This window comes from Penicillium canescens, assembly GCF_028828765.1.
Source record: "Penicillium canescens strain IBT 15451 chromosome Unknown utg000001l_segment0_segment0, whole genome shotgun sequence".
Taxonomy (NCBI): Eukaryota; Fungi; Ascomycota; class Eurotiomycetes; order Eurotiales; family Aspergillaceae; genus Penicillium; species Penicillium canescens.
The window spans coordinates 537869-549188 of NW_026703963.1; the positions used below are offsets into that span (position 1 = coordinate 537869).

Consider the following 11320-nt stretch of genomic DNA (forward strand, 5'->3'; position numbering starts at 1 on the left):
CTTAGTCCCGAAACAACCCCCACGCCATGACATCTGCGACAAAAACGGGCTATGTGGGAAATCTTACTCCATCCGAGGAGGAGAAGCTTCGGGAGTTCTGGAGGATCTTGATTCAATCATGGGATGAAGAAGTACCCAGCCCTGACGGAGCCTCAGCAGGAGACTCCGACAGCACGCCAAAGTCACATCGACGATTCTTCTCCCTGACTCGCTCACCAACGCAGCCTACCGAGGAGGAGACATCGGCTATCCCCGCTAAGCAGTTAGCCACCCTCAAGAATCTGAACGCAAGTCCAGCCGAGACCAAGACAGTTCAGTCGCTTCTCTTGAAGCTTCCAGGCGATAGGCTTCGGTCGGCGCTTTTGACCCTTCTCAAACAAGACCATCCCGACGCTCTTCTTTTGCGCTTCCTTCGTGCGGAGAAATGGAACGTCCCAAGAGCGTGGATCAAGTTAGTCTCGGCTTTGAACTGGCGTGCCAATGAGTACAAAGTGGATGAGGAGGTTCTGCTCAAGGGCGAAGCGTACGCGCTTGAAAAGTCCCGAATGGAAGGAGATTCATCAGAGAAAAAGGATAGTGAGGGCTTTATGTTGCAGGCTACCACTGGGAAAGGTCACTTCCATGGCTGCGACAGAATGGGTCGACCCATTTGTGTTATTCGAGTACGAATTCATGACCCAAGCACCCAGACTCAAAAGGGATTGAACGACTTCATTATTCAGTGCATCGAGACTGTTCGATTACTTCAGGTTCCGCCCGTGGAATCCATGACGATTGTCTTCGATCTCACATCGTTCACGCTTGGAAATTGGGAGTTCCCTCCGATGAAGTTCATCATCGACTGTTTCCAGGAAAACTATCCTGAGTCTCTCGGCGCGATTATCTTCTACAACGCCCCGTGGATCTTCTCCAGCTTTTGGAAAATGATCAACGGTATTCTTGACCCCGTGGTTGCCGCCAAGGTGCACTTCATCACTGGTGCCAAGGCTCTTGAAGAGCTGATTCCTCGGGAGAATATTCTGAAGGAACTGGGCGGAGAGGAGGACTGGGAATATGAATATGTGGAGCCTGTTGCTGGGGAAAATGACAGGCTGAACGATACTGCCGCCCGGGATATCATTCTCGCAGAAAGAAATAACCTTGGTGCTGACCTTTTCAGTCTAACCACCCAATGGATCGCAGATCCCAAGACAGACTTGGAAAGCCGGGACCAGGTAGTTGAGAAATTGCGCAAGAACTACTGGGATCTTGACCCCTACGTCCGAGCCCGGACTGTTCTGGATCGAACAGGGGTGATCAAGGGCGATGGAACTGTCAATTTCTACCCTGCCGCGGAAGGCGAGACCACGGAGAAGCCCACAATAGCGGAGAATTTGAATGAAACGCCAGTTCCGGTAGCTGCATGATTTCGGAGCCCAGAGGCGTCTTTCGGATGGAGTTTTGTCCATACTGCGGGGCTGGCGTTGCTTGTGATACGATATTCCCTACTTCTCTATGGCTTGATATAGTCAGTCCGATGCATGCTATGACATACTTGGTCTTTTTGATTTGCTATTCTTTTGTCTGTCGCATGTAAAGCAACCCTGTTCAATATATGGACCCACCGCTGTTATTTTGTTACGTACTTGCTTGGTCCACGTCGATGTCTTTAGCGTTAAGTATGCCTCTTTTGTTTTATGCATTGACGCTGGTGGCGTCTCAACGGCGGTCCAAACGAACCCTGCAAGTTACACATAATTGGCGGTCCTCTATGTCGTGGGAAAGGTGGCTGCAGGTCTCTGGATTTTATCAGAGCTGGAAACCCCAATGAAGACTTGATTTTCAGCGGATCATTACGATAAAAAGCCCGACGGCCCGCTCCAGTGCACTAAATCTCGCTCCACCCGTAGATGCATTAGTTTCATGTCTCATTGCTCATGACGCTTGGAGTTCCACATAGCCCTACTGTATTTATCCTGCACGGACCGGCTGATTCATGGATAAATTCTGGACCTAGGTAAACTGTACAGTATATGGACTCTAAGCGAAGCTGTTAGCTGCAGAAAGCTGTCGCGTCTTGACCATGCCCAAAAGGGAGAGGAGCGAAGGTCTGGACCCAATCATCGTGACTATTATCAATCCAAAAGCAGGGTTGCAACGTGCCAAGATACCGTAGTCGAGGGATCTATACTGGTGGCTAAAATACAACACAGCTTGTGATACGATATCCTTGTCACCCAGCGTTGGCCGAACTAGTGGACTCGATAAAAATACCCATGGATGTCATTTAAATCATCTGTTTCCCTTCGCTTAGAACTAAGCTAAGGCCTGCTCACAGCAGAACTTTGCAAGTATGGCACCAATTTCGTTTGATATATTGAACATTCCCCTCTACGCTTTTGTAGCTGGATCCGTTGCTTTCATCTTCTTGTTTTTGAAAGCCCTGCGAGAGCTCCAAAGTATGAAACCTTCGGTTTCTAGAGATTGGTACCTTAGAGATGCTAACCTCTAGTCAAGGTTGGAAGTATTCTCGTGATAATGGTTGCCAGCCGCCATTGCATAGTGTCTCGCATGGCCCATTTGGTATTAGTATGATATTGTCAATGGTCAAGGCTGGGCGTGAACACCGCTTTACCGAGCTTATTCGTGGCTGGCACAGGGCTTACGGCACTACATTCAGAGCGAATATGGGGGGACGAAAAGCCATCTTCACAGCTGAGCCCAAAAATATCCAAGCTGTTTTGGCTCATAAATTCAAAGACTTTGAGTTAGGATCTATCCGCAACGAGGCAGCACGTCCATTACTCGGCTCAAACGTCTTCACTACAGACGGCAGCGAGTGGGAGCACTCACGGGCTATGCTCCGTCCCAACTTTTCTCGCACTCGCGTCTCCGACACCGACATATATGAGTCTCACGTTGCCAAGCTCATCAAGCACATTCCCCGGGATGGGTCCACGGTTGATCTGCAGGATCTGTTCTTGAGAATGGTGATTGTACTCCAACTCCCCTCACGTGTATCTCGCTAATAAAAGACAGACCATCGACACTGCAACTGAATTCCTATTCGGAGAATCGACCAACTCTCTCGAAGATCTAAGCTCGTCATCCCCTGGCTCCATATTTGCCAGAGAGTGGGATCTAGCGCAGGAAGGAACTGCAACGCGTTTACGAATTGGTCCTCTGATGAACTTCTACCTCAATCGTAGATTCTGGAAGGCAATAAAGTCATCCCGGGATTACGCCGGGCGGCTGGTCCAGAAAGCAATCGACTATCGAATTGCTGTCAACAATGGTCAAGAGGTTCCTAAAGAGGTCCAACAGCTAATGGATAAGCAGTATGTGTTTTCCTATGAGCTTTCAAAGGAAACACTCGACAAGAAACAGCTCACGGATCAGTTACTGAGCATTCTGCTAGCTGGCCGTGATACAACTGCCAACACATTGAGCATAACCTTCTTCCACATGGCCAAACAACCTGAGATATGGAACAAGATACGACAAGAAGTACTCGCTCTGGAAGGACGACGACCGTCATTCAACGATTTGAAATCAATGACATACATGTCATGGGTTCTAAATGAAAGTAAGACGCAGTTCCATAAGGTCACTCACAGGATACTAAATCATGTTTAGCATTACGCTTGTATCCTATTGTCCCCTTTAATCTTCGAATGGCAAACAAAGACACACACCTCCCTGTCGGCGGCGGCCCAGATGGAAAGTCCCCCGTTCACGTTCCGAAGGGTTACGAAGTTATCTACAACGTATACACTATGCACCGATCGGCTGAACTTTACGGGCCCGATGCTGATGAGTATCGTCCTGAAAGATGGGAAAAGTTGAGACCTGGTTGGGCGTATCTCCCATTTAATGGGGGTCCTCGAATCTGTCTTGGGCAGCAATTTGCTTTGACTGAGGCTGGATACACTATTGTTAGAATTATGCAAGAGTTCGAGGCGATGGAAAGCCGTGATCCGAACCCTTTTGTGCAGGACCTGAAATTGACTATGTCAAGTGCTAATGGGGCAATGGTTGGATTCACGCCTGTCCCGGTTTCCTGATTGCAGGTGGACGAGTTGCTCTCTTTAGTTATTCTTATGTTGATATCTTCGGTGCTCATAGTTGTACAACCTGGTACATGAACCAAATCCATCAACGGAGCTTTATGTCGCGGTCTCCCCTTTACAGACAAGTGATAATTCGAGGTGACAGGGAGTTACCTGGCAAAGGAGACCCGTTGATGCTCTGACCATGTTGGTCAATTGCCTTCAGCGCTGTCTATAAACTAGAAGGTCTAGTAAAAAGGCGTATCCGTTCACGCCCGTACAGTAAGTAGACAACTCTATTGCGCGCCAGATCCAGAGCCTTGGAGTAGATCCTTGAATGCTCGTGGATGTCCTTGATCAGGACTTGAGGTGTATCAGCCCCAGAACCGGTGCCGATAATCTTGCCGATCAATGTTTAGCTCCTGTGACATTCGCTCCAGCATGTCTACGGTGATTTTAACGGTTTATTGGTCATTTGACAACTCAATCCCTTGAAGCATCTTTTGAAAAGTGGTGATTTTATATGGAGAGACCTAGGCAAGGGGTGACATTGAAGTGGTAGTTGTGCTTCTACATGTATGGTCCTTTCGGCTTTGCTGTCCAAGACAGCTTTCCCGATTTTGCGACAAAATAATATGGAGCATGGCTATGAGCTTTGCTAGATTTGCAATTTTCCTCAATATTTTTATCGCCTGCTTGACCCGAGTAATCTGATTCTAGGAGTCCAAGGAAAGGAGGGGGAGAGGCTTTGTTTTGTCTGCTGTTTGCCATCTTCATTGAAGCCCGGCCAAGTCTTTCGGTCAACACAAATCCTTTAAATTGGCCAATCAACTATAACGAAATGCAAGCTTCGCTGTAATGGTGAAATTAAACTGTTCGGCCATGCGAGTTTAGGTTACACCCTGGCCTTCAACCATGATACAGCATCGGGGCCACTCGCGGAAGTGGACCGAACGTGATTACACCTAACTTGTACCGAAGCCTACTGGCTAGAAGAGGTTGGATTCAAACTTTTTTGGTCGGATAGCGAGGTAGTCTGCCTTGCTATATGCTATTAGACTTTGTGGAATCTCACCTGGATGGAATACGAGCTCTCAGCCAGAAAACCCCAGCCGCACAACTCAGCCAACAACTCAAGATGGTTCGTCGTTAGTCGTGCTAGACCTATCGCTTGGATGATTCGGTATAATAAAGCTCAGCTTTGAATCATTTGATGACGCACGGACTAGTTCTCGTATGCCCGACCCTGAGTGGACGGAATAGTCGCTAACCATCACCCTTCTTGTTTCGCAATAATATGCTGGAGTATAGATAAGAAGTAGACCAAGCTCTATTTACAGAATAGAATAGTTCCAACAGAAATACTCACCTATTTCAGGCATGTCTCTTCCTCGGACTCTGCAAAATTTGCAGGCTTTGCCATTGCGGGCCATCGATGACAAGTCACTCTTTCCTCAGGGTCGATTCATTGTATCTGCACCAGCTACAAAGGATGAAAGTATCCCTCTAGTTGTCGGGAAAGGACCTGATGCTGTGACAAAAACGTGGTTCAAAACACCGGTTCGTACCTGTGATATATTGTGCTCGAGACATAACACTGACAGGTTCCACGAGAGATAGCCACTTAATGAGGCTGCTATAGAAGCACTCCAGAGTGTTCAACTTTTCGCTGACACACACGATCAAGGCTGGGTAGATGATCGTGCGCTCGGGAATTGGACATGGTTGGAGATAGCCCTCTATGAAAATGAGTCAACTGATGTCCCTAGGATCAGGGAAGGCGTTGATTTGGTATGGCAGAGTCATAAGAATGATATGGGATCGAGAGAGTATGAATGGGCAAGTATTCCACCTCACGTCTTGTATTGCAGTTACCGGGAGGGTGACCATGCTAATAACCTTGACAGCTTGGCGGTGAAATTCTTGCAGGAAAGCATGACTTACTAGGATTACTAGAAGTAATTCTGTCTTTAGAATTTATATTAGCGTGATCCTCTGCTGACATGGGAACAGGTTGGAAATTGTATTGGAGCTCGGGTGTGTGCCCGTTATACCGGCTGGGAGCTGTACGGTAGAGCTGCATGCCTGGTACTCGAGATGGGAACCCCCACAATCATCGACACGCCTCCTAGCTATGCTCAAGTATTCGAGGATACGATTGCAGTGCAACAAATTTTGAACTGTGTCAACTCCAACAATTCCGCATATGCTCCTAAAATCAAAGCAGCATGGGACCGTGCCGAGACATTTGCTGGTAATGAGAAACGGCCTCTCCGAGTTTTGGCTCTTGGTGAGACTCCTTTGACAATATTAAAAGCCGACTTCTTATAATGACTAATATTTTTCTCAGATGGAGGTGGTGTTCGAGGCTATTCCTCCTTGATGCTATTGAAAGAAGTCATGGACCGAGCAGCCCCTAAACAGAAACCCTGCGAAGTGTTCGATATTATCGGGGGAACTAGTACCGGCGGGTGAGTAACGGCAAAGGACTTCAATTGTCTGGACTCTTCAAGAATATCTGTCATTGACTGAAACAGATTGATTGCTATTATGCTAGGCCGGCTGAAGATGACTGTCCAGGAATGTCTTGACGCATATGATTCAGTAATGAAAGACGTCTTTGGTTCTGGCTGGCTACACACCCATATTGGCAAGCCATTGGATTACCTTACGAAGGGCGAGTTCTACTCCGCTGGGCAATTGGAGAAGGTAATTAAGGATCTGCTTCACAAAAGACTTCCAGCAGGTCAGAGTGCAGAGGACGCCCCGCTACTTGATGAAGCAAATCCGTGCAAAATGTAAGAATATCTCCTCTGCTTTATTCATCATGCTTTACAGGAACAGTTGGGCTAATAATCAAAACCCAGCTTCTTGATGGCAACACGCGAGGAGTCAGGCAGTAACCGCGGACCTGTCTTTCTTCGCTCTTACACAAATGACCTAGCTGCCCCGGATCCCGATCTATCCAAGATCAAGTTATGGGAGGCTGCTCGCGCCACGTCCGCAGCCCCGGGATATTTCCAGCCTATTCAAGTTGGCAGAGTTAAGCTTGTAGACGGCGGTCTACTAGCCAATAACCCCCTTGGATGGTAGGTTATTGAATTTAGAGAAACCATTGGTTACGGCTAACTTTTTGCTCTCTACAGGCTATGGACCGAGATTCTCAGTGTGTATGGTCCAACTCGTGAGACAGATTGTTTCCTCAGTATTGGCACCGGGATGGGTGCCAACGTGGCAGTCGCTCAACCAGGTCTGGACTTTAAAAAGGCGATGCTGAGCTTTTCGGATATTGCAACCAATACGGAGAGCACCAATATCCTTTTCCGGGCACTTGTTGATGCATTTGCGCCTCATGCCCAGACGAAGAAATATTATCGGTTGAACGTCAGCAAGGAACTTCCTGAACCGACAGACTCCAAAGGCATTCTTGGCTGGTTGGCGGGAACTCAAGCGTTGAAGGGTGTACTAAACAACTTCGAAGATCCAGGGTCCCTTGATGACGTGGATGCTATCCCAAAATTGAAGAAGTGGACCACAGAATGGATCAAGGCGCAACAAGATATTATCAAATCTTGCAGCGAGGCACTTGCGAGGAATCTCTAACTTAGCTAACAACTTCTTGAAGGCATTAATTTGAGCTTACACCTATTAGGTCATTGAAATAACAGGGTTTACGGCAATGGAAGAATGAACTGCTTGTTTCTCTTTGGGTTCCATCGATATTTCTAGAAGCATAGTATCAGTCGCTCTCATAACCGGCCTCCTCCAGCGACCACAATAGATCGTAGTCATCATCAGGATTATCCACGTTTGCGGAACTGGGTATCATTTCCATGATTCCCTTGATCTCTTTCAGGTTAGATGATCCTGACTCGTAAGAGGCCATCAATGCATCCACCTGTCTATCAAACTCTTCACTCTCACCCTTCTCGTATCCCCTGATACACAAATACTCTAGACTGTCCGGGAGACAATCAACCAGCATGGGCGTGGCACCTTTTTCCATAGTTCCACTGACGCTGACTCCCCTGGCAAAATATAACAAAAAATTGAACCCCAAGCTCAGCCTCTTCAAAGACCCGAGGTCCTTCAGCGACCCGCTATGCACCCATATTGAGCGTAGAATTTTAAGCCGGGCGGGGTCCTCATCAGTCTCAAATGGACTCCCATATCGATCAAAACGATCTTCCATGCATTCGTAGTCATTTTCGTCTCCTACCACCCCTTCCAGGTGAACGATACCATCAATGTCAAGATCAAGAATCTCCAGGGTTTCTTTATGCCCTAAGATCGATTTGATGATTGCCTTGGGATTGACAATCGGGCTCCCTCCATCGTTGCTTGCCCTGCCTCCGATTGAATATTGGAGTTCTCTGAGGACTCTGCACGACGATATCAGTTGAACAAGAGTCGTCGAGGCAACATGTGAGTGGTTGATTGCGATCCTGCTAATGTTTGAGGGTCTATCAAGAGTTCTTTCTCCGTTATCGTCCTCCTCAACGATATCTGCTCCGATAGATTCGATAGATGGAAGTTGATCAAATAAGCCCCAGCAACTGAGCAAGTCCATTTCAACGAAGAAACGGCCGTCAGACCAGCTACTGTCGGTTTTATTGATCAGGTATACCTTCCGCAGATTTTGAAGATAAGGCTTTGATTCGGGGCTGGTATTGGTTTGACGAAGAAACTCCACCAGTGGATACGGCCTCTTCTCTTGATAGTTGTGAAAAGGCTGTGTTGTGGCCATCGATGTAAGGTTGGGCGAGAGCACAATGAGAATTGCAGTTAGAGCTTGCGCAATGAATGTGCCAAGCGTATCACGGTATCTGTCCGCATAGTTAGTCAACTGTCCAAATAGCTCCGATCAACCGATTCCTACTTGTAATATCCATATTCCCCTGTCGCATCTTCCATTCTCTGCATAAGGATATTGACAACGCGATCCTCGCTGGAGCCCAAGAACCCAGCTTTCTTCACGGCCTCTCGCACGAGAGCCGTGTCTTCATCGCTTAATCCGCGCTGGGGTGGAGCCTTTTTGTAGTCCATATGACAAGACGTCGCTGAGCAGGACTCAATGTGGCGCACGTAATGGCCCAGACTGGGCCGTTTCAATATATTCATAAGCAGTCCGAATGCCGCGTCGAGGCTCTCGTCGTTTGAATAAATGCTGATTTTATCGTAAATCTCGCGTGTTGCCATGTCACACATCGAGTGGAGAGCGCGACATTGGATTGACAAGGCGGCCACATCTCGGGCGGAGTGGAGGTAGGATAGAATTCGCTGGTGAATTTCAAGAGGAAGCCCGAGGAAAGACATGATAAATATCCCATGTCTCTTGGGGTTCGTGCTTCATTTAAGCGATGGGAGTCAGCCGCCCAAACAGGCATAGCCTAGGCATCCACTGTGCTGCCTGAATCTTTGTCTTGGCGTGAGGCTACACTTCGACATTATGTAGATGTAGCTCGAGCGAGACAGATCAAGCAGTTATCATGCGAAGCTTGTAGTTACGGTTTCATGATATGTGGGTGATAGACATTGATGTAAAGGGTCGTTGTCTCCACGGAATCACTTACCTCTCCTGGAGCGCGGGGTGTGTCTATATAAAACTCCCTCGCTCTCCGTTACTTTTCTTTGAATTTGACACAATTTCAAAACTACGCCAATCCTAAAAATGACTAAAATCTTTCTGTAAGTTGTATTTCTTTTGCCACCGGCATTACAGTCGTTTGTTGCTAACTTGAATACCAGCACTGGTGCCACGGGCTACGTCGGAGGCCAAGTCCTCCACGCTCTGCGGCAGAGCAACCCTAAATATGACATTTCCGTCCTAGTGAGAGACGCAGAGAAAGCCAGTAAAGTCTCTGCTGCGTATCCTCGGGTCTGCATTGTCCTCGCAGATCTAGATAACAGCGAGGTCATGGAAGATGAAGCGCGCAAAGCCGACGTTGTTATTCGTGAGTTGCCTAGTCATTAAATATCGTAACTTATTTCTCATGCGGTTTTTGCAGATGCTGCTAGCAACAAGCATATGGAAAGTGTCAAAGCTATCGCAAAAGGTCTAGCAGGACGTCAGGATGGTATGCGCCCGACCATATATGCTGGAGAATTTGATCACCAATTCTAACTCAATTGTAGCATACTATATTCAAATCACCGGCGCTAGTGTCCTAGCATGTCCCGAAATCGACAACAACTCTTATGGCGAACCCTCGGATCAGATCTTCGATGACCTTGACAACGCCGAAAGTCTCCGGGACTTTATCCGCGCTTATAGACATCGTCGGCCTGTGGAGAACTACATTCTGGACTTGGGCTCTAACGGTCCTAAGACTGCGATTATCTTCCCCCCAATCATCTACGGAGCTGGACAAGGTCCTGTCAACCAACGAAGCATTCAAATCCCATCCTTGTCCCGGGCTGCGCTGCAGCAGCGTGTCAGTTTATACCTTGGCAAGGGACTTAGTCGTTGGGGTATTATCCATGTCTATGACCTGGGCAAATTGTTCGCAGATCTAGCACAAACTGCTGCGAATGCTACCGAAGGTCCTTTCTGGAATGATAATGGTCTTTACTTTGCAGAGAATGGCATCGAGGTCGGTTATCACATTTCTCTATACGGATTTAATCTAGAAATATCTTGCTGACATCCTGCCTTCTTACAGAGCTTCAAGGATGTGGCCTCGGTGATTGCCAAGGAGGCGCATAGCCTTGGTTATCTTGACTCGGCTGATTCAGTACGCTCGATGACTCTTGAAGAGGCAAACAATGTTATTCCCCATGGAGCCGTGGTCTTGGGTACCAATGGCCAAGGAATGGCTTCTCGGGCCAGGAAGCTTCTAGGATGGCAGCCGGCTGGGGAAGATTTCCAGAAGGGCGTGCGGAACACCATTGTTGCCGAAGCAGCACAGCTATAACTATTTCTGAACGCCTTCACGAAGTATGTACTCTATGAACAGAGGAAAAGGAAATAACAGTATCTATGTCCATTGACCTAAAACAAACTTTTGAACACAATCGTAATGATATCATGAGAGACGCAGCGGAATAAACTCTGCATCAAAGCACAAAAAGAACAAAAAGAAAGCCCTGAGTCAACGGAATCACCACAGTGTCGGGTATTATGAGAAAGCATCTGGCACCAACCAAGCACGAAGGGGCCGAAGACTAGCTAGAAAGATGAACGGCAGGAAAGAGCAGATGGAAAACAATAAAATGGTTCACAAGAATGTAAATCAAAACCAAGTAATATGAAACGACCCCAAAAACATAACACCAGGATCTGCTATAGGCCA

General features: G+C 47.5%; 5 protein-coding genes across 5 annotated transcripts; 4 read left to right on the forward strand and 1 right to left on the reverse strand.

The window, feature by feature from the left end:
- Positions 1-26: 26 nt before the first annotated feature.
- On the forward strand, positions 27-1406 carry N7446_000216 (CRAL-TRIO domain-containing protein; the record flags this gene model as incomplete). Its single annotated transcript, XM_058508983.1, has 1 exon — positions 27-1406. One exon carries the CDS (start codon positions 27-29, stop codon positions 1404-1406), a length of 1380 nt encoding a protein of 459 aa, XP_058377962.1.
- Positions 1407-2332: 926 nt separating this feature from the next.
- On the forward strand, positions 2333-4043 carry N7446_000217 (cytochrome P450; the record flags this gene model as incomplete). The annotated part of the gene is made up of 4 exons (XM_058508984.1): positions 2333-2438; positions 2497-2969; positions 3019-3565; positions 3616-4043. 4 exons carry the CDS (start codon positions 2333-2335, stop codon positions 4041-4043), a joined length of 1554 nt encoding a protein of 517 aa, XP_058377963.1.
- A 2082-nt stretch (positions 4044-6125) lies between these two features.
- On the forward strand, positions 6126-7631 carry N7446_000218 (uncharacterized protein; the record flags this gene model as incomplete). Its single annotated transcript, XM_058508985.1, has 5 exons — positions 6126-6318; positions 6379-6499; positions 6566-6826; positions 6896-7117; positions 7175-7631. The coding sequence occupies 5 exons, from the start codon at positions 6126-6128 to the stop codon at positions 7629-7631; spliced, it is 1254 nt and encodes a 417-aa protein (XP_058377964.1).
- Positions 7632-7767: 136 nt separating this feature from the next.
- On the reverse strand, positions 7768-9227 carry N7446_000219 (uncharacterized protein; the record flags this gene model as incomplete). The annotated part of the gene is made up of 2 exons (XM_058508986.1): positions 7768-8854; positions 8908-9227. The coding sequence occupies 2 exons, from the start codon at positions 9225-9227 to the stop codon at positions 7768-7770; spliced, it is 1407 nt and encodes a 468-aa protein (XP_058377965.1).
- A 472-nt stretch (positions 9228-9699) lies between these two features.
- Positions 9700-10942, forward strand: N7446_000220 (uncharacterized protein; the record flags this gene model as incomplete). Its single annotated transcript, XM_058508987.1, has 5 exons — positions 9700-9716; positions 9777-9982; positions 10037-10105; positions 10164-10621; positions 10691-10942. The coding sequence occupies 5 exons, from the start codon at positions 9700-9702 to the stop codon at positions 10940-10942; spliced, it is 1002 nt and encodes a 333-aa protein (XP_058377966.1).
- Positions 10943-11320: the final 378 nt, after the last annotated feature.